General features: G+C 45.1%; 1 protein-coding gene across 4 annotated transcripts in view; it reads right to left on the bottom strand.

Moving 5' to 3' along the window:
• Positions 1 to 1,608: 1,608 nt before the first annotated feature.
• The window catches only part of LOC118083841 (syntaxin-binding protein 1), a 57,072-nt gene continuing 33,051 nt past the window's right edge, over positions 1,609 to 25,629 (bottom strand). For 2 of the 4 annotated variants that reach the window (XM_035112798.3, XM_060270146.2), the window contains 10 exons: positions 24,978 to 25,038; positions 23,696 to 23,761; positions 23,417 to 23,497; positions 21,735 to 21,873; positions 20,815 to 20,924; positions 18,689 to 18,790; positions 17,098 to 17,183; positions 14,834 to 14,988; positions 8,816 to 8,947; positions 2,253 to 5,577 (listed from right to left, as the gene is read on the bottom strand). In XM_035112798.3, the coding sequence (XP_034968689.1) occupies positions 8,838 to 8,947; positions 14,834 to 14,988; positions 17,098 to 17,183; positions 18,689 to 18,790; positions 20,815 to 20,924; positions 21,735 to 21,873; positions 23,417 to 23,497; positions 23,696 to 23,761; positions 24,978 to 25,038 (910 nt within the window). In that variant the 3' untranslated portion in view covers positions 2,253 to 5,577; positions 8,816 to 8,837. Of the gene's footprint in view, positions 5,578 to 8,815; positions 8,948 to 14,833; positions 14,989 to 17,097; positions 17,184 to 18,688; positions 18,791 to 20,814; positions 20,925 to 21,734; positions 21,874 to 23,416; positions 23,498 to 23,695; positions 23,762 to 24,977; positions 25,039 to 25,629 lie in introns of all 4 variants that reach the window. The other 2 variants (XM_035112800.3, XM_088665008.1) reach the window with 2 other exon arrangements.

Below are 25,629 nucleotides of genomic sequence, written 5' to 3'. Positions count from 1 at the left end.
ACAATGTCAGAAATTCTTATTTTGTGTATCAAGAATAAGTGATGTCCTGTCAGAGTGTTTGTATTTCCTGCAGCCCAATGTAAACGAAACAGATTGTACCAGGTTTTCTTTACATCCAAATCAGGCACTGTGGTTTGTTGCTCCCTAAAGGTAAAGGTAAAGGGACCCCTGACCATTAGGTCCAGTCATAACCAACTTTGGGGTTGCGGTGCTAATCTCACATTATTGGCCGAGGGAGCCGGCGTACAGCTTCCAGGTCATGTGGCCAGCATGACAAAGCCACTTCTGGCGAAGCCAGAGCAGTGCACGGAAACACCATTTACCTTCCTGCTGTAGCGGTACCTATTTATCTACTTGCACTTTGATGTGCTTTCGAACTGCTAGGTTGGCAGGAGCTGGGACCAAGCAACGGGAGCTCACCCTGTCACGGGGATTCGTACCGCCAACCTACTGATCGGCAAGCCCTAGGCTCTGTGGTTTAACTCACAGTGCCACCCACAAGCTGCAATTAGCAAGTGAGCAACAACATAAAATATTTCTTCAGATAGCACAATCACACTTTGGAATTCACTCCCAAAAGAAGTAGCAATGGCCACCATTAGTCTTAGTCTGTAAAAGGTTATAGACTAATTCAGGGAGAGCAAGGAAGAAGAGTTTGGATTTGATATCCCGCTTTATCACTACCCGAAGGAGTCTCAAAGCGGCTTACATTCTCCTTTCCCTTCCTCCCCCACAACAAACACTCTGTGAGGTGAGTGGGGCTGAAAGACTTCAGAGAAGTGTGACTAGCCCAAGGTCACCCAGCAGCTGCATGTGGAGGAGCAGGGAATCGAACCCGGTTCACCAGATTACGAGTCCACCACTCTTAACCAATACACCACGCTGGCTCTCATTAGGCTAAGATTAGCTATCTATAATAGCTACCTTAACTCCACCGTCAGAGGCAGTTTGTCTCTGACTACCAGTCGCTGCAAATTACAAGTGGGTACAGATGGCTCATTGCCATCTGGTTCACCATGGTAAGAACAGGATGCTGGGCTAGATGGGTCTTTGGCTGGATTCAGCAGCTTATGATCTTCACAAGTCATGGCGGCTTCAGGATGGCTACCGATCATAACTTGTTAAGGAGAAACACAAAGGATCTCCTGCTTATACTATTTACATGCAAGGAGGAGTGAAGTACTAGCAATTGGGCACTGTTTGCTTGCTTTCGATAAAACACAGTAAGCCAGGAATATTGTTATAGCAAGCACAGCCTGAACCAGGGCTTGCTTGTGAGATAAGAGTCAGACTGTGCTTGCAGTTGGCCTCCCATTCGAAGCGTATGCTGCCATTTTAAAATCTTGAAAAAAGTATCAGTAGCATCTTCATGGGAGCACCTCCTATTTGAACCACAGTTTTTAAGATACAGAACCTTAGCTCAAGAAGTTGTGGAGTTCGTCCACAGGCTTACCTTGTGTACCCAACGAGACAAAATCTAGAAAACGCTCTGCAAAGTGAAAGTATTTCCTTAAGCATCTCTCTGTCTGCCTTTTCTCTCCTCCTCCTCCCCCCCCCCCCCGCACTCCAAACTAGTTCCCATGTCAAATCAATCCTCTTTTACCTCACTTGATGGGACAGTAAATCATTTATTGACTCCAAGTGCTTTTTTTTAAGTTACAGAAGAACAGCTAAACAGAAATGACACGTTTGTGCTTCAACAGTTCCAAACACTGAAATTTCAAGAATTTAACAAGTTGCATACAAGAATTTGCTGTTGTTTTTCTCTTTTGATAAAGTGTGTGTGTGTGTGTGAATATATATATATAGGTGTATGTGTAATATATATATATATACCACACAAAAAACAACAAAAACGCATATAAACAAAAGGGAGAGAAAGAGATACCTTGAAGCTGTTGCAATGCTAAATTTAGAAGGGAAAGGCGGGGGGGAGTGGGAGGGTGCAAGAAAAGGTTGGAGAGGTGGCAAAACAGTTACTGATGCAAAATGACCACAACCATTGCCCAAAAAACAAATATATTATGGGCAAGGGAGGGGGAAAATGGACCACAAAAATGGCAGCGAACAGAAAGAGTATTTTCTTCTCTCTGTTGGAGTATTCTAGGAAGAGACCTTAATGCCCTGGGACAGGTGGAAGAGGGACAGCCCAAAACTCTGCGGGGAAGAAAATACATTTTTTTAAAAAAAATATCACAGTAAGCGAACACAGCCATTTGTGGGAGTCAAATGAGAAAAGGACACACAAGGAGGACTCAGTAAACCACTTTACTTCAAGCTTGTTAGGACGACCACAATACACAATTATTTAATTCATATACATACAGTCTGCAGGGGGAGCAGAAGGATTGGCAAAGGGATCTATAAATGCAGAACAATTGGGGAAAGGATTTTTGGCGCTTGCCACAGCCAGCAATGTTTCACTACTGGATGATGAGAGATAGAAAGGGGGAAGGAATCCAAAGGGTGCAGGGCAAAATTTGATGACGAGAAATGCCATTGTTGACGGCAGGAGAAATGAGACACTCCAGCTGAAGTTAAGCTTGAACTTTAGTCAACATGATGCCCCTCAGACTGTGGGGACTACATTTCCCAACAACACAGGAAGATGGATGTTGTTGTAGACTATATTGTGGGCTACAGTTCCAATCAGCTCCCCACAACCACTGTGGGGTGATGGTCATTGTAGTCCACACTATCTTGAGTCACTATGTTAGCTACCCCTGCAAAGGCCCACATTTAAATAGGATAGTAATGTTCCCATGAGCTTAACAGACATAGAAGCGCTTAAACTTTGGCTGCCTGGTTGATGTTCTCATTTCCCAAATCCGTTTTGCTGCTTTCAGTTCAATCCTGAAATACGTTGTGTGTTTATTTTATTTTTTAATTTTTGCTCCTAAACAAGCCAGGGAGAAATTGGGTAAAATCCAGCCCAGAGCTGAGCAAGCTTTTAAGCCCATTTAAAGCCCAATATTATATTCTTTGTCGGAGCATGACCACAAGGGGGTGTTGTGGGAACTCAAATAACCTGGGGCGGGGGGGGGGGGAAGACATCCATGTTTGCTGCCAGAAATGGTGTCTGTGGGCTGCATCCAAGTCCCACACAGAGGAGATCCATTAAAAGGAATGTACCTAGGTTGGTCATGCCACCAAGTTTAATGGGTCTACTCTGTGTAGGACTAACATTGGATACAGCCTCTTGTTTTCACAGCAAAGATCCTGGTCACTCTATCTTTACCCGGGGCATTCTCTCAAAAATGTACTTCCCCTTCCTGACAGTTTTCAAGCCGCTTGAGCTCCCTCAAATCACACAAATGGGAGGCATTAAATGATTCACAACAGCTGACACATTCAGCATCATGCAATCTATACCATGCAGTGTACATCTACACCACCCAGCCCATCTGTCACTGAAAAGAGGAAAGTTGTATACGGTAGTCTTGGAGTCTCCTCCTTCCTTAGTAGGCAAAGCAAGGAAGTGCCAACATTGCATACTGCAGGGGCCACAGGTGTGCTGTTGGATGCAAACTCCCATCAGCCCCAGCCAGCATGGCCAAGGGTCAAGGGTGATGGGAGTTGTAGTCCAGGAATGTCAACTCAATGCAGCACAATGCAGATTTCTGCTTTGTCGGCAGGACAGTAGAGTTGGAGACAGATAAAAGATGATTAAAAGAGTGGTGCAAAGAAATTAGGCTTCTCTGCCCCACAGTTGTTCCTTCAGGACTGTTTTTGGTTTTGCTCAATAGGTAGAGCAGCAATGTGTGAATCTGCCAAGCTAGAATCAAAAGTGGGAAGCGCAGGATGTGTAGCTTACATCCCACTAGCAGCGAACTCTCTTTCAAACTGACATCAGCTTCTCTGGAGTCTGCGCTAAGGAACGCATATTCCAGGGACTCTAGATATGTGCTTGCAAGAGTACCAGGGGGCAGAGTTAGAAGGGCAGAGGAAACAAGCTGGCTATACTACACAGCGTATCATTTTACAGGAACTGCGGCCGCCTCCAGAGAATCGCGGGAATTGTGGTTTCAAGACAACTTTGCTCTCAGCAAACTCCTGGAAGGAAATTGACTCCCAAACCAGAACAAACTCTATTGAATGAATACACCATTGCTAGCTGTTGCCTTATGCTCTCATGGGCCAGAAAAGTCTGGAGCCCCAGTAGATCCTGCCCAACCAGGGCCTGCCTTCTGAAAGCCAGTAAGAGGAGGCATCCCAGAACCAGAAAATCCTGCCTGCTGTTCATTGAACCATGAAATCAGAGACATACTGTGATCTAGAGGTTAAAGCGCTAGAGTTCATATCCCCAGTCAACCACAATCTTATTGAGTGGTGTTGGGTTTCTCACCATGACTCATTCAGACCTTCCTCACAGGGTTGTTGTGAAGATAAAATTGGAGACACAGCACTGGGCTCTCAGGTGGAAGGATGTGATAAATAATATTACAGAATTCACAAGTGAACTCTGCCACGTTAAAGGATTCACCAAAGTGCTAAAATAAAGCTCCTTCCTAAAGAAAAAGAAAAAAAACACATTTGCCAACATGTTTCAAACCAATTAAAAACCAGGGGTTGGTCTCCAAATATGCTTGTGATGAGATAAATCATCATTCCTGGGTGGGACAAAAAAGATCTAATAAGGAAGATTAATCCAGACATGCTGGAATTGCAAACCACAAACACTCCATTTAAAATATTGCTCCAAAAAAGTTGGAAAAGGTCAGGGGTGAAGGAATAAAAAACAACAACCCAGAAATGCACCAACCATCTACACACTGATAAAACTAAATAAATATGAAAATTGAGAGGACAATCTCAACAACAGCAGCAGTAGCAGCAGGGGTGACAAGGGAGGACAGGGAAGGTCAAATGACAGTTATTTCCAAAACGCAAGCAAAAATCCCAATACACAGTGGGGGAAAGAAGAGCATTCCTTTCACAGTTTGAATCTGAGGTTAGGTACAAGATCACATAGCCATAAATAAGTCACAAGCATTCGTCCATCCGGGCAGAAAACTAAAACCAGAACTAAAAGGACATCATCATTAAAAAATAATAATATTATCAGCATCGTCGTCATATAATCGCCAAGGATGAAATGATGGGAGTTTAGTTTTTGGTGGTTTATTTTGGAGGATACGTATAGAGATAATATCTATATTATAGAATATATTATTTTTCTTTTCTTTCTTTTTTTCTCTCCGCCTTAGAGACAATGCAATTTCCCCACCCCAAACCCTTCTCTTATTTACCTTCGCTTCAAATGTAGGATGGAAGGGGAAGGGGAAACCAAGAAGAATAAGAAGAGGGTGAAATGGAACCAGTCAACAAATTTAAGTGGGGCAAGGATCACCCCAGAGCTGGCAGGAAATGGGGTGCCCCAATGTCATGTCACTGCTTTTTTTATGATGGTGTCAAGGAGGGAAGGGCAGGAAATGGGGGAGGAGAGAAAGAGGGAAGGGTGTGTGTGTGTGTGTGTGTGTGTGTGTGTGTGTGTTTAACTGCTAATTTCTTCATCCGTTTTATTCAGTTTCTTCAGAGTGTCCAGCAGTTTCTGTGGGGTGAGGACGTGAGTAGAGCCTGCAAATGGGGGTGGGGGGAGTGGGAGGCGGGGAGAAGAGGAGAGAGAGGCATATTAGAACTCCCATCCTGGAAAAGGCATCAGAAAAGAGGGAGGGGTTGTCATCTATAAGGGTGGGGGCTTTAGTCTGCAGTGGGTTTGGGTGGGTGGGGGTGAGGGTGGCGCTATTGCACCCACGTCTGAGCAAATGCATGCGCTAAGGACTAGCTGCCCCACCCCCACCCCAACAATAACAAATCAGGCAAGCTTATCAAAAAGTTTTTAGGAGGTGCAACAGGGTGGAACAGAGGGTCAAAATTAATCACCGACACCCATAAGTGGCATGCTGGTGATGTGGTAAGTTAGAGCAGCAGCCACTGTGTGGGGGGGGGAGGATTTGTAAGCCCCCTTATCAGGTGGCCCCAACCCATCCCCTTTCTACATCAGTTTCTGTTATATACATAGGAAAGAAGAGAGAAGGAATGCAGTCCCCCCCCTCCCTGACACTCAGAACCTCTTACCTGCCACGGGGACAGCGTACCAATTTTTATTTTTATTTTTAACCACTGGAAGAAATGCTTGCAAAAATGTTAAGCCTATGGAACTACGATTCCATCTAGTGCAGGAAAAGGAAAGGAAAGGCGAAAACCGGAAACAAAAGCGAAAAAAAATATAGAATACCAGATGGAGGCTTTGTAACCCCGTGAGTTAAGTGTGGTGGAGGAATGATGCATATGGTATGCTGGAGAGGGCAGCATAAGGACATTGGCGTCGAGGACGCAGAGATAGATAGCGAAAGCGAGGCAGGAGTGGTTGTGTGGCTCATGAGGCCCTGGCATGCAGTGGCAAATGGCAGGCTGTCAGATAAAGGATCGCCTCTTCCTCTCCCGCCTCAGATGGGAGGGAAGAGCAGAAAGAAAGAAAGAAAGAAAGAAAGAAAGAAAGAAAGAAAGAAAGAAAGAAAGAAAGAAAGAAAGAAAGAAAGAAAGAAAGAAAGAAAGAATTGCCTATACTTGAAAATGTGCATATATATACATATATGGAGATATGGAGAAGGGGGTTGAGAGGAGTCAGGGAGAGTGAGACACAAGGAATATTGCAGGAGCCTTCAAGAGAAAGCCCATGTCACTGAAGACAAAGAAGGAGAGGGGGGAAATCCATGATGACCACGGGCTCCTTGGGGGAAGAAAGAGAGACGTCTCCTTCCTGTAGCCCCAGTAAGGTAGAGAAGCATCAGTGGGTGGGGGATTTGTGTACCCCTTAACAAGGCAAAGTTGCCCAGAACTGCCAATGGACACTGACTGGTAAGGAAATGCTGCTCCTAAAACTGCGTTGTAAGAGCTGCCGCTTCTTCAGGACCTGGGACTGAACTTGCTTTTTCCTCTGCTCTCCCACTGCTTATTTTATCCCGTGCCATGGTATTTTCCAGATTGTCTTAGAATGGATAATGATTCTTGTAAGCTGCTCTGGGAGCCTTTGGGGGCTCAAAGGGCAAGGTATAAAATGTTGTAAATATGCAATTATGGCTACCCTTGACCAAAGTGTGTGTTAGGAAATAAAAAACAGAGCAACAAACAATAAGTTTCTAAGGCCTGCTGCCAATTGGGACACTCTGTGGGCACAGATGAGGATGAGGGTGTGTGTGTGTGTGTTTGGTTTGGTTTGGTTTGTGTATGTGTATGTGTTGCTCTAGCCTTGCACCTCTATGCTCAAAGCATGGCAGCTAGGTCCAGTATAGCACTAATTGTCCATCTGGATTGCATTGAGGTCCTGCTCCCTTAACACCAGTGTCAAGAACCCCACCCTCTTAAGCAATGCAAAACTCACTAGCTGGCACCTCCACTTAATAAAATAAAAAAAATGATCCAAAGCAGGAGAAGTGTGACGAGGCTGTACCAAAGATCTTGGGAGGCAATAAGCCAGTCAGGACAAACAAGTGAGGTGCCCTGCCTTTGAACATACAGCAGCCATACAACCATCACGGCTATTGGGGCAGGAACTTGCAAGCTACAAACCAGCAAGCTTTTCAGAGGCGCTCCCTTGCTTCTCTGGAGTCACCAACTTTCTCCACCTCCTGTTCCTCTTTGAGGCAGAGCAGGAAATGCAACTTCCTTCCCACCAGCTCAAGAAGCAGGAGCACCAAAGGATAGGCCAGCTAATTTGGCAGCTTAGGCAGAAAAAGCCCCACAAGGCCTCTCGCTGAAAGTGAAACAAAAGCAGGACTCTTTCATTCTATCTAGACCAGGCACCCCCAAACTGTGGCCCTCCAGATGTTTTGGCCTACAACTCCCATGATCCCTAGATGACAGGACCAGTGGTCGGGGAAGATTGGAATTGTAGTCAAAAACATCTGGAGGACCAAAGTTTGGGGATGCCTGATCTAGACCATGCAATATATTCTCCCATAAGGGGGGAGGGGCTCCCAAGGGGCAGCTGACCCAGCCCTCACCACACACCCTGTAACAGTGACAGGAACAACTGCAGGTTAGGCAGGCGTTTCGGCTGATGATAGCAGGCAGAGAGAATACACTGTAGGAACAGCAAATTTTCATGAATGTATCAACTGTTCTGGGGGACTGGGAGACTGTCACTGGAACTTTGGTAGGAACAGTGTGTAAAGCCAGGTGATGGGAGCCTGTGGCCCTACCGACCTTGACTCCAACTCCTGTACTGTAATTCCTGACCAGCACAGCCAAATAGTCGGGGATGATTAGAGTTGACAGGTTCCCCCACCTCTGGTGTAAGCTTATTAGCACCTTTGTAAAACCCAAATAATTATTGGCATGTGCAACGCTACGATTGACCAAAACGGACTCTGAGCAAAAGGTTGATGTTTAAACAAGTTTCAAACCTGTTTAAATCTGAAGTGGCAAATGGACACTTCCAAGTCTATCTGCAGCCCCTTTTCATATTCATATTCATATTCATATTATTTAAATGGAAGTGTTGCCATTTCATTTGGAAATAGATCACCGTTGGTGGGAGGAATGGGCAAGTTCTGAATAAGAGATGGTGTAGGATTTGATGGAAGCAACTTTGGGCACATTTTCAAAATTGTTGTTTTAAAGACAGAAAAAAAATCGCAAGCATTTTCTCATTTAAAGAACCAAAAAAATGGACAAAGAAGGAAAGGAGGGGGGAAGAGAGAGAAAGAGAGATAGGAGGGAGAGAGAGAGAGAGAAAGAAAGTGATGTAATAATCAAAGAAGCCCTTCCGAGGGGGGGAAGAGTTTCTTTTTCTATAGTAAGCTGCTTTTACTTTTTATTGTTTTCTTTGGCTCTCATTCCATTGTTGGAGCCTGTTCCTCAAAAGATACCCTAGTGGAATCTCTGAAGTCGGGATGCCTCAGATCCATGAGAAATTTGGTGGGAGTAAGAATGTGAGTAGAACCTGCGGGAGAACAGAGTGTGGGCTGACTCAGAGAAAAACAAAAAAACAATTCAAAAGGGCACATGCTGAAAAAAGTTTTTTTCTTTTCCTTTTAAAAGGCCTTTAACATTACTTCATTATCAGCAGAAAGTATCAGTACAAAGAAGCAGAGTGAACATGTGTGAAATAAGCAAATGAGGAAAAGACAGACACACATACGAACAGAGAGAGGAAGGCAGATGGACAGCTGAGAAAAGCATCATCACGACAGGCAGTGAAGTGGAGTTGATGGAACTGGGTTTTGGCAGTCACCACTGGGCCTCCAGGAACTGTTGTACGCAGCAGAAATGTGTTTGGGGTTGAAGTTAGGAATGGGCGAATCCATCAAGTTTGGTTTCTCCCCATTTCTCGTTGTTCGAATCTTAAGTTCAGTTAGCCACCTTCATTTGTAATTATTATTTTTTCATATAAAAATATGTTTATTTCATGTATACAAATTCAGATTTAGGTGTGAATCTTCCTCAACACGCACAAGTCTGTATGCAATTGTGTCCTAGAATGCACATTTTCACTAAGCAATTCCCCCCCCCCATGTAACCCATGCAGAATTTACCCTAGTAGTGCATGCATTTTTGCAGACAGCACTTGGGCTAGAGAATTGCCTTGTGAAATTTGGAGAAATATTAATAAATTATTTTATTTTATTTATTTATTTATACCAGCCCATCTGGCTGGGTTTCCCCAGCCACTCTGGGCGGCTCCCAGCAGAATATTAAAAACAAATCAAACATTAAAAACTTCCCTAAACAGGGCTGTCTTCGGATGTCTTTGAAAAGTCAGATAGTTGTTTATTTCCTTGACATCTGATGGGAGGGCGTTCCACAGGGCGGGCGCTGCTACCGAGAAGGTCCTCTGCCTGGTTCCCTGTAACCTCACTTCTCACAGTGAGGGAACCGCCAGAAGGCCCTCGGAGCTGGACCTCAGTGTCTGGGCTGAACGATGGTGGTAGAGACACTCCTTCAGGTATACTGGGCTGAGGCCATTTAGGACTTCAAAGGTCAGCACCAACACTTTGAATTGTGCTCGGAAATTTACTGAGAGCCAATGTAGGTCTTTCAGGACCAGCGTAATATGGTCTTGGCGACCACTCCCAGTCACCAGCCTAGCTGCCACATTCTGGATTAGTTGCAGTTTTCAGGTCACCTTCAAAGGTAGCCCCACGTAGAGTCCATTGCAGTACTCCAGGTTTGAAGGAAGGCTGGTTCATATATTGCTTTGGCAACTGTGAATTCAGTAGCCCCGCCTTCAAATGCAAACTGAATTTTCTCATCCCTCACTCAGCTGAATTATTTTGAGACATCTAACCTGGGGGGTTGTAAATGTTTTTGGTCCAGTGGGCCAGGTCACCTAGCTGTCAGTCATCCAACTTCACAATGAAGCCAGGTAATTGACAGGGGGTAGTCTGACCCTTCTGTCAAGGTTGGTTCATGGGGGTGGAGGAAGATAGTGACCATGCAGGTCTGAACTGCCTGCACATCAGCGAATGTGCAGGGAGGTCAATAATTTCTGCAGCATGAGAGTGCATGAGAGAATTCTCTATAGGACTGAATTTCATATAATCATAGAACTGTAGAGTTGGGTCATCTAGTACAATGCCCTGCAATGCAAGAGTCACAGCTAAATAATCCCTGACAGATTCCCATCCAACCTCTGTTTTAAAAACCTTCCATGAAGGAGAGCCCACTACCTTCCCCGAGTCGACTCCTACTTTCTGCAGGAGTTGCCTATGTTTCAAGGAGGAGGGGAGGTCTGGTGGGCCAAATGGCAGGCCAAAGTTAGTCTGTGGACCAGAGGTTCCTCAACCCATATCTAAAGCCTGCAAGTCAATCACCCAATTCCCTAGGCTCAGGAAATCTGGACCTGTGTCCCTCCAGGTGTTGTGGGGTCTCCAACTCCAAGCCTTGTCAATTACAGCGGTGCCTCGCTAGACGAATGCCCTGTAAGATGAATTATTCGCTTAACGAAGAGATTTTTCGAGCGGAGGTTGCCTTGCTAGACAAATTCGTTTTGTGAAAAATTCATCTAGCGAATCGCAGTTTCCCATAGGAATGCATTGAAACTCAATTAATGTGTTCCTATGGGCAAAAAAAGGGGGGGAAATTCAATGCATTCCTATGGGATTTGCTAGACAAATTTTTCGCAAAACGAATTGACTCACAGAACGAATTAAATTCGTTTTGCGAGGCACCACTGTACAAGGGAGTGCTGGAGCTGTAGTACAACGTCTGGAGGACCACAGGTTCCTCCCATCTCTACTGTACCTGCTTATTCGACCATCTGCACATCTGGTGAAGATGCTGACACTGCCAGTGCGCTTGCACCACACATGTAACCCAAAGCCCTATGCATTGCAGCCTTTCCTCATTTGCTCCATCCCCTTGGTCAATTTGGATGCATCTTTCTGGAACTTTCCCAGCTCCAAAATTTCCTGACCAGAACTGTGAAAAGCATTCCATAATCTACTGTGGCGATCATTTCTCAGCAGGTTGGAGTTAGGTTAAGTCATGGGTAGGCAAACTAATGCTCGTGGGCTGGATCTGGCCCAATCGCCTTCTCAGTCTGGCACACGGACGGTCCGGGAATCAGGGTGTTTTTACAGGAGTAGAATGTGTCCTTTTATTTAAAATGCACCTCTGGGTTATTTGTGGGGCATAGGAATTCTTTCATTTGTTCCTCTCCAAAATATAGTCCAGCCCCCCACAAGGTCTGAGGGACAGTGGACCGGCCCCCTGCTGAAAAAGTTTGCTGACCCCTAGGTTAGGTCTTGTCCTCATTGTGTTGTTGGATGAGGGATTTCTACACTGACTGGCAGTGGTTCTCTAGGGTTCCAGCCAGGGAACTTTCCCAGCCCTGCCTGAAGTTGCCATGGGTTGAACCTTGGACCTAATGCATACAAAGCAGGTGCTCTATGTTCTTCTGTGCGTTTGTTGTTTCTAAAAACCAAGGGTTGCATACACAACATGCATATAAAGCGCATGGCTGACCCCAAAGAATCCTGGGAAGTGTAGTTTAAGTGTTCTGGGAATGAAAGTTCTGTGATGGGGAAAACTATGGTTCCCAGGATTCTTTGGGGGGGGGGGTAAGCCTTACACTTTAAATTCATGCAATGGATATAAGAGCTGATGCTCTTATACATACTGCTTTCAGTTTTGTGCTTTGTTTTCATCACTTGTGAGTGCATTAATTGCCCTTGAGGCCAAAAGGCAATCATGGAAATGTTGGTCTCAGTTAATGAATAGGTCTAGTTAACTAAGAGGCGGCATGGAGACCGATGCCTGACACCCAGGAAGAGCATGGGATGGTGCCTGGTATCTTGATGAACATTTAAAACACACACACACAAACACACACACACCTATCACAATCCTAGATCAGACAAAGTGTGCATTGTTCAACATTAAAAGCTACATTTAACAGTTACCTGACATGTCACATGTACATACATACATACATACATACATACATACATACATACATATACAGGCACAGTACAAGTGAAGCCACATGGAAAACCAAGATATGAGAGTAGAGAAAGAGGGGGGGGAGTTATAGAGGAGGCTCAGCTCCAAGAAGGGAAAAATCCAGTGAGCAGGTGGGGGCAAGGGATACAGAGCTGTAGTGCTCCAGACATTTCTATCTTAGAATTTTGAAGTGTCAGGCATAGCTCTAGTGGCTTTAGCCCAAACGTAGCAAAGTTTTCCTGCACAGCGCAGAAGCTAGTTGAGATGGAAATGACTAGTCGGCTAGACGCAGAATAACTATTTACAGGATTTATTAAAAGAAAATAAAACCAGCAGTTTCTGCATACAAAGCAAAGCAAAATAAATCCTCTCTGTCTCTCTCTCTCTCTTCAACCATACGCAGCACTCCTACTCCTAACACCCAACAAGAAACAACTGTGCTAGCATTCCTAGATAACAGAGTTCAGTGCTGGTCATTAACCAATCAGAGAGCTGTTGCCAGGCCAGGCAGACCTTGGCTTTCTGCCAAGAGTAAATTGACACTGCCTTGAGTTAATTGTGTGAAGCAAGAATCTGTAAGTTTCCAATGAGAACTAATTATCAGAAGCCGAACATTCTAGAATCTGGCTGTCACCAGAGGTGCATCCAGCACAGGCAATAGTCACAAATGATGGGAGCATGAGACCAGCAACATTTGGGGGGGGGCACAAGCTCCCTATGCCTTATTTAAACCCACACCTGCCCCCAGTTGTACATAATATGAGACTGCAGGGTCTAATCATTCAATTGAAAGGAGTATTCAGATGAGGGAAGTGAACCTTCCAGCCAGCACTCCCAATGGTCAGGGATGCAGCAGTTGCCATCCAGCAACACCTGGAGGGCCACATATTGCACACCCCTGCTCTAAGAAGCAGCATTCCCTACTGCAGGCAACGGAAGGAAGGAAGCCTCTATTCAGAAGAGGCATTCCCTCAGATTGGAGAACCTGTAGCACTCCAGATGCTTGGCTGCAACATTCAATATGCCAGGATGATGAAAGCTGCCACCCAGCAACACCTGGAGGGGCACAGGTCACACCATCCCTGGGATAGGCACCTGTTGGGATGGAAAAAATGAGAGGCCTGGGGTGTTAAGGCTGGTCCAGAAGGCCTCTGTATTGGAAGGGCCAGCCCTAGACAAATTGGTTCCCCTAGTCCCAAAAACTCAGGGTGCCTATACAGTAACCAAGGTTACTTATTAATTCATTTTTCAAAGATACAGTTGGCTTTCTCCTCTTTTGTCTCAGTGTTGCCATTGTAGAACCTAGCAGGAAAGTGGGCAGGGCAAAAGCAGAGTGAATTGGCACTACCAGTAATTGGGCTCCAGCTCTTACCGTGGGCTTCTCTGCCTTCTGCCCCCCCCCGGTCCCAATGGGGTTTATCGTTCACGTCCCCCTCGCAGGGAATAGCTGCTCTGCCAGGGAACTGGAGAAAACCTCCACCAGCCCTGTACCCCCCCCCCACTTCCACAGGTAAGCCGCTAGGGGGGAAGTGGGGGAGCTGGAGGCAGATACTTGATAAGCAATTCAAACAGGCTCCATTTGAGCAAGAACCAGACTTGACTTGCTCCTTGCCCACAATCAAACAATTTGGGATTCCTTGCCACAGCAGAGTTGCCTGTGCAGGGAATCAATTATGGCTACATTCACACCATACATTTAAAGCAGTTGTGACGCCCCGTCTCAAACAGTTGTAGCTTCCCCCAAAGTGTCCTGGGAGCTGTATTGTGCTAAGGGTGCTGAGAGGTGTTTGGAAACCCCCTATTTTCCTCCAAGAACTACAGTTCCCAGAGTTCACCAAATACTAAACTGCCCTGGGAATTGTAGCTCCATGAGCAGAATAGGGGACTCCTAACAACTCTCAGGGCCCTTAGCAAAGTACACTCCTCAGACTTACGCACTCAATGTTAAGACCGTGTTTGTGGAAGACAATCTTACTCGGCTACGAGTGATTGCCAAAGAAGAAGATGACGAAGACACTTCTCAGAATTCTCTGGGGGAAGCCATGACTGTTTAAAGTGGCACTGTTCTGCTTTAAATGTTAAGGTTGCCTACATAAAAAATAATACCGGTAATAACAACAATGCTTTAGTTGGAGCTGTAGGAGTTAGGGATGTGAAATGGAGATCTGGCTAGACCAATCATCGTTCAATGGGAACTCTCTAGAACAGGCCACCTGGAGACTGGATTTTGCCACAGGTGGGAGCGGATAGGGAAGGGATAAGGAAGGAGGAAGAGACAGACAGGTAAACAGACACAGAGAGACAGAGAAAGATGAGACAGAGAAGCTCATGATGGAGTGAAGAAAAGGGAAGTGGGGCCAAGCATGACTCTGCCAAGACGACTCACCTATTAGCACCTCCCACTTCCCACTGGCTTGAGTCACCTCATAGGCGCAGCGCATCTCATTCAGGCCCACACCCCCCAGGATGAAAATGATGAGGCGGGGGCCACTCCTGTACTCCCCAGGAGCCTTGTTCTTGTGCCAGTGTCCATAGCGGGCACTGGATATGGAGAGAAAGGAAGGACAGACAAGAAGAGGGGAAAATACATCATGCAGAAGTTCAACAATTTTAAAATACATGCAATTGTGTTAACATGAACTAAATGATCCTGGCTAGGATTGCACACTACACAGGCTTGTGAGTACAGTGGTGCCTCACTAGACAAATTTAATTCATTCCACGGGTCTTTTCTTATAACGAAAAATTCGTCTAGCGAATCCCATAGAAATGCACTGAATTTTTTTTGATTTTTTTTTTTTTGCCCATAGGAACACATTGATTGAATTTCAATGCATTCCTATGGGAAACCGCGATTCGCTAGACGAATTTTTCGTAAAATGAATTCGTCTAGCGAGGCAACCTCCACTAGAAAAAACCTTTCGTTAAGCGGAAATTTCGTTAAGCAGGGCATTCGTTAAGCGAGGCACCACTGTAGTCAGAAGTGACAGGTCACACACATTTTCCTGTTGCAATCCTTACAAACAACCCCTGCAAGGCCCATCTGCACTATACATTGGCATCGCTACAAGGTTGGGGGGGAGGTAAAGGACCCCTGGATGGTTAAGTCCAGCCAAAGGTGACTATGGGGTGCGGTGCTCATCTCCGCTTTCAGGCCAAGGGAGCTGCCATTTTTCCACAGACAGCTTTCTAGGTCATGACTAAACCACTTCTGGTGCAATGGGACTGTTTACTTTTGCACTGCAGGGGTACCTATTTATCTACTTGCGCTAGTGTGCTTTCGAACTGCTAGGTTGGCAGGAGCTGGGACAGAGCAACAGGAGCTCACCCTGTCACAGGGATTCGAACCACCGACTTTCTGATTGGCAAGCCCAAGAGGCTCTGTGGTTTAGACCACAGAGTCATCACTACTATTCCACTTTAAACAGCCATGGTCCCTCCCATATCTAGTATTATGAAACCCCTCTCCCTATCCACTTTCTCCACACCACACATAGTTTCTATACACCTCTATCATGTCTCTTCTTACTTTCTTTTTTTCTAAACTAAAAAAACCCAAACTATGCAACCTTTCCTCATAGGGGAGTTGATTTGTCCTCCTGTGAGCTTTTTGCAGCTCTGCAAATATCCTTTTTGAGGCAAGGCAACCAGAACTGCGCACAGTATTCCATGGGTGGCCTTACCACCAGTGGGTAAAACAGCACTAAGACACGGGCAGCTTTTATTTCATAGAATCATAGAGTTGGAAGAGACCACAAGGGCCATCCAGTCCAACCCCCTGCCAAGCAGGAAACACCATCAAAGCATTCCTGACAGATGGCTGTCAAGCCTCTGCTTAAAGACCTCCAAAGAAGGAGACTCCACCACACTCCTTGGTAGCAAATTCCACTGCCGAACAGCTCTTACTGTCAGGAAGTTCTTCCTAATGTTTAGGTGGAATTTTCTTTCTTGTAGTTTGAATCCGTTGCTCCGTGTCCGCTTCTCTGGAGCAGCAGAAAACAACCTTTCTCCCTCCTCTATATGACATCCTTTTATATATTTGAACATGGTTATCATATCACCCCTTAACCTTCTCTTCTCCAGGCTAAACATACCCAGCTCCCTAAGCCGTTCCTCATAAGGCATCGTTTCCAGGCCTTTGACCATTTTGGTTGCCCTCTTCTGGACACGTTCCAGCTTATCAGTATCCTTCTTGAACTGTGGTGCCCAGAACTGGACACAGTACTCCAGGTGAGGTCTGACCAGAGCAGAATACAGTGGTACTATTACTTCCCTTGATCTAGATGCTATACTCCTATTGATGCAGCCCAGAATTGCATTGGCTTTTTTAGCTGCTGCATCACACTGCTGACTCATGTCAAGTTTGTGGTCTACCAAGACTCCTAGATCCTTTTCACATGTACTGCTCTCAAGCCAGGTGTCTCCCATCCTGTATTTGCGAGCCCTATTCCCAACATGGGATTCAAATTCTTCCACACTTCCATTCCTTCAATAATGTGGTTGCTTTTTATGCTGTGCTTTCATGACAAGGCAGCGCAAACCAGGTTGGAGGGGTGTTAGAACAGGAGATAAAAGGAGGAAGGTACAACCCAAGGAATGCCTTTGTGGCTGTTGCCGACCTGGGAGCGAGGTGTGAAGCCTTCTTCCTACCTGACCGCTGTAGTGCTGAAGGAGGCAGAGGACCGGGTGGAGATGTAAGGGTAGTGTTTGGTGTCCAGTTTGTCCTCAATGGCATCCTAAAAAGAGAAGAGCAGAAGACCAGCAGTTTTGGAAGAGCTTATAGCCACATTTTTCTATGTCATTTCTTCTAAGCAAAGCAATTTGCCCCCATGGCTTCAATGCGCATCTCATGTCCATTAGGAGCCGTGCATTTAGGATTGTGGGTCCAATTTTATGGAACTGTTTAGACAGACAATATGAATTTCACAATATGAATTTTCTCTTTCTAACCAACCAATATTTGAAGATGCTTTACTGGTGTTTTTAACTCTGCAGGTGCTTTTTGTAGATGCCTCAGGGTTGGCCCAATACATGTTGGTGCTTGAGGTGCCACAGTGCCCCACCCAGTGGCGGATCTACATTTTTGGGACCCTGAAGCTTGAACTATTATGGGGCCCCCTTTGCAACTAGCAATGAGGTCCGGGTAGCCACTGTTATCTTCTTCAAGAGGTTTGTTCCATAACAGATCACCACACCTTTATAACATCTGTGCTACTGTCTCTCGAACCTAGGGACTGTTGAAATATATACAACAACAAAAATAATCAATTTGAGTTGTGCAACTCAGTTTGGGTCTACTAGACCCAAAAATTCTAAGCAATGTGGACTAAAGTCACTTCTTGGGCCCCCCCTGGGATTACCGGTAGGAGCTCTGAAGCTTAAGCTTTATTAGTTTCATAGTAGACCCATCCCCAGCCCCACCACCACCAGGAAAGAAGCAGTGAGTGAAGATCTACATCAGCAACAATGGGAGCAAGCAAATCAACCATACCCAGTGGTTAAAGAGGGAATGAAAGGCTGTCATGAGGGGAAATCACGCCAAGTGGGTGCTGACCCCAGAAGGCAGCCCCTACCATTTCCTTTTGGGTGGGGGAAGAAGACCAGCAATGCCTCCTATTTGCCAAGAGGCCACTATAGAGGCAGCAGATCCAGCCTCCAAGGAGCATGCCACAGCCATGGCTGCTACCAAGGTGATTGCAGCAGGAAGTGATGTATACCGTATTTGGAGACTGTTGATTTGGCCACCATAGGCAGTTGTCTCACCTTCCCTTACGGTGGGCCAGCCCTTGGATGCCTCTCATTCTTTTAAGCTGTTGCTAATGGCACTCTCCCCCAAAGATGCCTTCATCAAGTGCTTGACCCTATCAACTGTCAGCACCAGCCCTATTATGACCGCCAGATCCAGGGAGACCCAGGCTGCTCATGTCCATTACATGCCCACCTGCAAACTTCATAGGAGCAGCTAGTCTGGTTCTAGGCAAGAGTAACAAAGGTAAATCTTACTTTAGTACAGCTGGCTAGTTTCTGCCCCTCCCCTCCATCCAGGTAAGCAAGAGGCGTAATCACAGCTCAAGCACACATTCCAGCCAGACAACAACTCTAAGGGAGGATGCGAAGCAGAAAGTGTGGCTGGACTGGAGATGTGGCCTAAAGACAATCTCAGGGGCCAGACAGATAGGCCTGTAGAACCATATTTGACCCCTGGGCCTCAAGGTTCCCCTCCTCTAGTTTAAATCTTTACCTCCATAATATCCTTTACCACTGGGGTCCATCGAGACAGTTGGTAGGTCTGCTCGCTGATTCGCTCCTTCCGCTCAGGCTTGCTTCTGCGGCGTAAGGTAGACTGAGAAGAGGGAAATAGGCAATTGCAAACATGGAGGGAGTATAGACAAAAAAAGCAGACATACCATGCAACTGGCTTTCTTTTTCATGCTTTAGTTCAGGGCAACTCCTGTGCCTTGCAAACGAGCCACTAACAAGTTAAGCTCGTTCGTGGTGGTGCTGAAAGCTGCAAGGACCAGATAAGGGATTTATCTCAATCAGATCCGTGTCTGGTGGACAAAGTGAAGATTTCATGATAGCTGCTGGCACCCTTCCCCACAAAAGGAGAAAATATCATAGGAAGAAGCATAAAATAAATTCCAGCTATACATTTAAACCACCAACATACATCACTTTTATACCCCTTTAACTCTCATGGCTTTCTTCCACAGAATTTTGTGAACTGCAGTCTGGCAAGAGTCCCAAAGACTGTAGTAGATATCCCTAGCTCTTCCACACACTGAAATATATTTACCATGAATCCCTGGTGTCAGGGGACCTTCCTACAAGGAACCTCCCCCCATCTGTTGACCAGATCTTCACCCAGTGAGAGTAGCAGCAGTGCATCAGGTGAGTGGAATGAGGAAGTTAGCGGTATGGAGGTGGCAAGGCTCAGCGATGTTGGAGAGCCTTTGCGCCATCTTGAACAGGCAGCCCCTTCCTGTGCCCAAATTAAGGCGCGCCACTAAATGTAAGGTCTGGAGGAGGCATTTCGGGGTGCCCAAACTCTTATGCTGGCACGCAACAGGAAACGTCCACTCCCGGATTCTGCGAGTGACTAGGAGGTCATGTTTTCTGCTACCTCTGCACTGTAAATACTATACACAATAAGAACTTTAAAGACAAGTTCGGAGTTGGGCGTCCTTACTCAAGAGTAGTCGCAACAACACCCTTACACCTGGGAATATGGAAAAATTGTTGAATTAGTCCACGGCTGTTGACAGACACAAAAATCTTTGAATAATGGAATGGAAAAGTCAGAAGAATTTACTTTTCCCATACGTCAATGCCCCTTCATAGAGAAAAAAGGCACCACCCCTAATCTACGGAGTGTCAGTGGATGTCCTGCGATTCAGAAAAGGTTTAAGTTAGGTATATTGGCTTTCTTAAATTTACTTGAAGCCTTGTACTTGGTGTTGTCCAGAAATTCCAAGAAACCCCCAAAACCTGTGCAGTTTGGAGAAGCAAAATGGTGTTCCAAAATGGTGTCCAACTGTATCCAAACACAGACAAAAATCTGCTTTTTGATCTCAGGAACCATCATGCAAAATCTGCTTATGACAACATAAAGAGGTATCCAAATGCATAGAGAGCGGGCAGGCAAACAACTTCCCAAAAGATCTAGTAGATGTATTGCTTCCCACCAGAAGTGGGAAGCAAATATTAATATTATCATAGAATCATAGAATTGTAGAGTTGGAAGGGATCTCAAGGGTTATCTAGTCTAACCCCCCACAATGCAAAATTGAGCATTCAATGAACAGGTGGCTGATAGCACCTCGTAGCCGGGGGTGTGTGTGTTAGTCTGCCCCCACACAGCTAACAAAGCTAACTGTTAGACTAGCTAACAGAAGCTAGAGCAAATTGTGATTGCCTTCAGCTTGAAGAACAACACACAGGAATCAATAAGTAGTGTTTAACTACTTTATTGTAGAGAGAAAGATGCAGTATTGTGTCCAGCATCTTGCATAGCCAAAAGAGAAAGTGTACAGAGTACAGTGATAAACATCACATGAGCACCAGGAGATAAGAACTTCCTTTCTCCTGGGAACAGACACAATAACACCATTAGCCTGGCTCAAGCTGCGAAGCCTCGCCAGTGCATAGAAATCCCAACAGTGGCTACTATACAGAGAAGGCCTGATCTTTTGTTGCCACTCTCAGGGCCTCCTTCAAAGGTGGCACACAGAGAAGGCCCTCAGGATGTTGGTGACTGAGTCTGTGTTCCAGTTTTGCATGCTGAGCTACAGCCCTTCCCATTCAGCAACTGGGAAAGGCATATCCGAGCCATTGCTAAAAAATCTTCAAGACCAGGCAAAAACTTACATCTGTGATGATGGGTACTCCAAGGTGGGCCATATTGGTGATGATCTCACTGTCCTCAGGTGGAATCTGAGCATGCTGAATCAGCTTGTTGAGATTTTCCTCAGTGATGCCTGGGAGGGTAGAAAAACATAAAAAGTGAGGCCAAAAAAGATAAATAATTTTACATGTTGCTCAAGCACCCCTTTCGCCAGGTTTTCTGAACTTCTGAGTTTATTGACCCCCATGGATGGACTTATAAAGTTGTCATTGACCCCAACCCAAATTTTTAAGAATGTGAATGAAATAAAGTCAAGAAATACCAGCATCAACATTTATTAATCATCGATCACCATGACTTGAAATCATAAAACGAAAGAAAAATAAGGAAGTAAAACAAGTAGAAAGAAGTATACCTGTATGCAAATCTGTGTAGTATACAGTGGTACCTCGCAAGACAAAAATAATTCGTTCCGCGGGTCATGCCATCTTAGGAAATTTTTCGTCTTGCGGAAACAAACGGCAGACGTCAAAAAAAAAGCGGCCCAAAAAAATTTGTCTTGTGAGACACAGCCATAGAAACCTTCGTCTTGCGAGGCAACAAAGAATCACTAGATGCTTTCATCTAGCGAGTTTTTCGTTGTGCGAGGCATTCGTCTTGCGAGGTACCACTGTATTGTGGAATCATCTTAATAAATACAGAGGTTCCTCATTCACCAGAGAACACATGGTTCCACACACGCCTAGGCCTTTTATTTCTCAGGCTCATAGTTCCCAATTAAACTTTTTGCACTACATCTTGTGAGATTCATTTTTACATCCCGGGAGTTTAACAACCCCTTCTTGACCACAAAGTCTTTATTCAGCCTCTGCACTGCCCCATCGACCTTTGGAGTGAGGTGGGGATCAACACAAACCACTTTGGAAGCCGCTACATCACCTACCATTCTTGAGGAAGATGTAGAGCAGAATGATACGGATCTTGTCATAAGTGCTGACATTTGCATCAAGCAGGATAGGGACAATAGCCCTCATTGGGTCCTTGATTTTCTCCCCCTCTGCATCAGTTCCCATGGCCAGGTCCTGAAGAAGAAACATACAGCATCCATCAGTCTTTGCCCACTTTGGATCTACAATGTACAGGTGAAACTCGGAAAATTAGAATATCGTCGAAAAGTGCATTTATTTCAGTAATGCAACTTATTATTATTATTATTATTACTTTTATTTTTACAAATGCTTTCTTTTGGAAATTCCACAAATAGTTACAATAATACAAAAATAAACAAATAAATAAACATCGCTATTTCATTAATTACATTCTATTTATAATTGACCCACCGAAGACAAATAATTACAACAAATCAAGGCTTGACATATCTTGTTTTGCATGTCATGCATCTATCTCATATATTGGTTTCACCTTTTAAGTTGCGTTACTGAAATAAATGCACTTTTCGACGATATTCTAATTTTCCGAGTTTCGCCTGTAGATTGTCCTGATGTTCATGTCAAATCCAGGGAGAGAAAATGCTGGAGGAGCACAACTTTACTCTTAATATAAATCACACTGAGATTCTGAATTTAGGGAAAAGTAAGACACTGCATTTATTGCATGTTTGATGGGAAAGCTCCTACAGTATTTCTGTCTAAGATGGAGATGCCTTGAACCACGCTTGATCTTGCTGGACCCTCAAGGCAAGCATGGAGTGGGATGAAGTAGGAAATGAGGTCAGCAATCCCAAGAGTATCAGTGTAGCACCTAAGGCAGGGGTGCCCAAACTTTTTCCAAAGAGGGCCAGATATGATGAAGTCAACATGCATGAGGGCCGACCAAAGTTGTTGAGCTTTTTTGTACAATTTTACCCCAAAGTTGTCGAGCTTTTCTTAGGATTGAATTGAAGTCACTGAGCTTTTTTAAGGATTTTACCCCAGGACAATACTGCCACAGGGGCTGGATTAAATCAACTGGCTGGCTGGATTAGGCCCCCGAAACAGACTTTGGACATGCCTGACCTAAAGGAAGGTCAGCACAGGTTAGGTCAGAAAGGAGAAGGCTAAGAAAGTTGGAGGTTTCTCTCTCCATCTGCTCTTTCCCCTGCAGACACGCCAGCCTCCAGTGCAAGCTGAGTTCCAAAACTTCCAACAGACTAGGATACTCCTCCCCACCCAGTCTTCCATTCCCCCACTGCCTGCTTATTCTTTCTCACCTGCAAATGAAAAGTTAATCCAAGTTCTTCCCGATCCTTACAGCTTCCCATGCTTAATAAACACATTGCCTAGAGCCACCCAGATATCATGTCCATGTGCATGTCAAAGCTTTGATGTGCATCTCCCCCTTTTGGAGGATGACACATGCCATTGCATGTCACAGAGCACTTAAAAACAAAACAAAAGGTGACCCCCTGTAAGACTACACTCCACCATTAAAGGGGAAATGGAACAACCTAGTCAGCACCTAAGTCAGCTCTTTCTTGAGATTCCTGGAAAATCATGCAAAAATGCATCAACACACACACACACACACACAAAAACAACATGGTGTTGCTAACATAAGAATGTGTTTGCAGCAATGTCTTTCCATCAGCACAACCTGCTCAGCAATTTTCTGAATCAGTTGGTTTACCTGTTCAACTCGGCAGAGCTTGTCCACAGTGCCTTGGTAGTGTTTCATGCAATCTTCGGCCAGGTGAAGGTGAGTGGAGTACTGAAAAGGAATGTTAAAAAAAAGGGTCCATCTTCAGTGCACAGAACCATAGACTTGTAGAATTGGGTGGGACCTGATAGTCATCTATTCTAATGCCCTGCAATGCAGCAATCTCAGTTAAAGCATGCACGACAAATGGCCACTCAACCTCTGTTTTTAAAAAAAACCTCCACAAAAGGAGAGTCAAATAGGTCTTACCTTGCTCAGCTCCTTCTGATACTGGGGCATCTTTTTCAGCATCTGGGAGAGATCCCTCATGGTTGTCTACAAGTTTTAAACAGAGAACAATAATCATCCACATGCCTTGCTTCCAAAGGGCAAATGGCAGCTTTTGGACCAGATGACCAGAGCTAAACAATAAAGACCTTAAACAGTTAAACCAAGACAACCAGGTTGTTGGGGGGGAGGGGGTTTGGAGGAGGGAGGATAAAATCTTACTAGAACCATTGAGCTGTACCCAGACAAACACCATTTTAAAAACCTGTATAGCATTTTAAATGGCAAACTACTCATTAAAAAAAACCTGTATAGCATTTTAAATGGCAATGGCTTCCCCCACAGAATCCTGGGAACTGTAATTTGTCAAGGGGAATGGGAGTTCTTAGGTGAACCCCTCCTCAATTCCCAGACCTCCCTGGGAAGAGGGATTGATTGATAAACTACTTTGGGAATTGTTGCCCTGTGAGGGGAATAGGGGCATCCTAACAACTCTCTGTGCCCTTAACAGTCATGGCATCACTAAAAGTAACCAACTGTGGTTTGTTAATGGTACTGAGAGTTGGTAGGGGGCTACAGTTCCCAGAGTGGTTTAACAGTCAATTCGTCTTCCCAGGGAACTCTAGAAATTGTAGCTCGGTGTGGGGAACAGTGTGTCTCCTAACAACTCTTAGGACTTTTAAGAAACTACAGTTCCCTCTTTGTGGGAAGTCACAACTGCCGAAGGGGTATAAGAGGCCTTTAAACGTGTGGTGCACACTTCCCTGGAGTTCTTAATGAAATCAATAAAGATTAAGTGAAGTCATGATTAACTTGGAATCAATGGGACCATGTTTAACTAACTTCATCTGGATCCAACACAGAGAATTCAAAGGAGCCTCAAAAGGTCCAGTCTAGCACCTCATGAAGGGGAACCCACCACCTCTAACAGTGTAATCATGTTCCTCATAATAGTCTAATCCGTTTTCTGTAATTTGAACCCATCAATGCCTCAATCATCAGTCCTCTGCTTCAGCTGTACAGCAGCCCTTTAAATATTTGACAATGTGATCTTAATCCTTTCTTAATCCAGGGCAAACATCCCCAGATTCTTCAACCAATCCCTCATAGTAGTACTTGGTCTTTTATATATTTGCTACATTTGAGGGGGGGGGAGAGTATATATCTGTATCAATAGGAATAAAAAGGAACCTTTCCTGCCCCTGCATCTAGTTCTCTGTTCAATCCTAAGCATTCTAACATTTGATTGCTTGTTAAAGCTCACCTTATCACCTGTATTCATCCTTTTACTGGAAGAGAAGTCCTTCAGAGAGCGGGTGACCTCCCTGGAACCAAATGAAGGCCAAGCAAGTCAGTATAGTCCTCCCTACATCCAGCTCAAGCCATGCCCCTTTCCTAGAGCAGTGGTGGGGAACCTCAGGACTGGTGGTCAAATAAGGCCCTTTGGATCTCTCTATCTGGCCCTCAGAACTCTCCCCTGGCCACACCCCTCACTGGCCCAAGCATCTCTAGTAGGGCTAGAATGTGTCCTTCAACCCTAATAATGCCTCTCCCTTGTCTGGATGGAGGACAGAGAGCAGGGTGCAATTGCATGTGGAAAGTTGCCTACTCTATGAAGGTAAAATTTACATTCATTGCTCCACGCACTTTTGCTTCTGGCCCCACCCACCACTGGCACATTGCCCTCAGGAGGTTGCCCAGACAGGAAACACAGTTCACTTCCTAAAAGCTTAGCTTCAGGCCACAGACCAACACAGGAGGTTAAATGTAAGTCTATAGGGTTGCAACTCAACACAGGGAGGTTACGAGTGTGTGTGTGACCCCATCAGTTCCAATGGGCTTCACTAAAGAAGCTGAACTGCCTAAGTGGAGTGACTGAGCTACAGATTATGGTAGTGATTGATCTACTGATTCAA

This window comes from Zootoca vivipara, chromosome Z2 (assembly GCF_965207765.1).
Source record: "Zootoca vivipara chromosome Z2, rZooViv2.hap1.1, whole genome shotgun sequence".
Classification (NCBI taxonomy): Eukaryota; Metazoa; Chordata; class Lepidosauria; order Squamata; family Lacertidae; genus Zootoca; species Zootoca vivipara.
The sequence above is the reverse complement of the archived record's forward strand: the minus strand, read 5'-3'. Positions and strand labels throughout refer to the sequence as shown.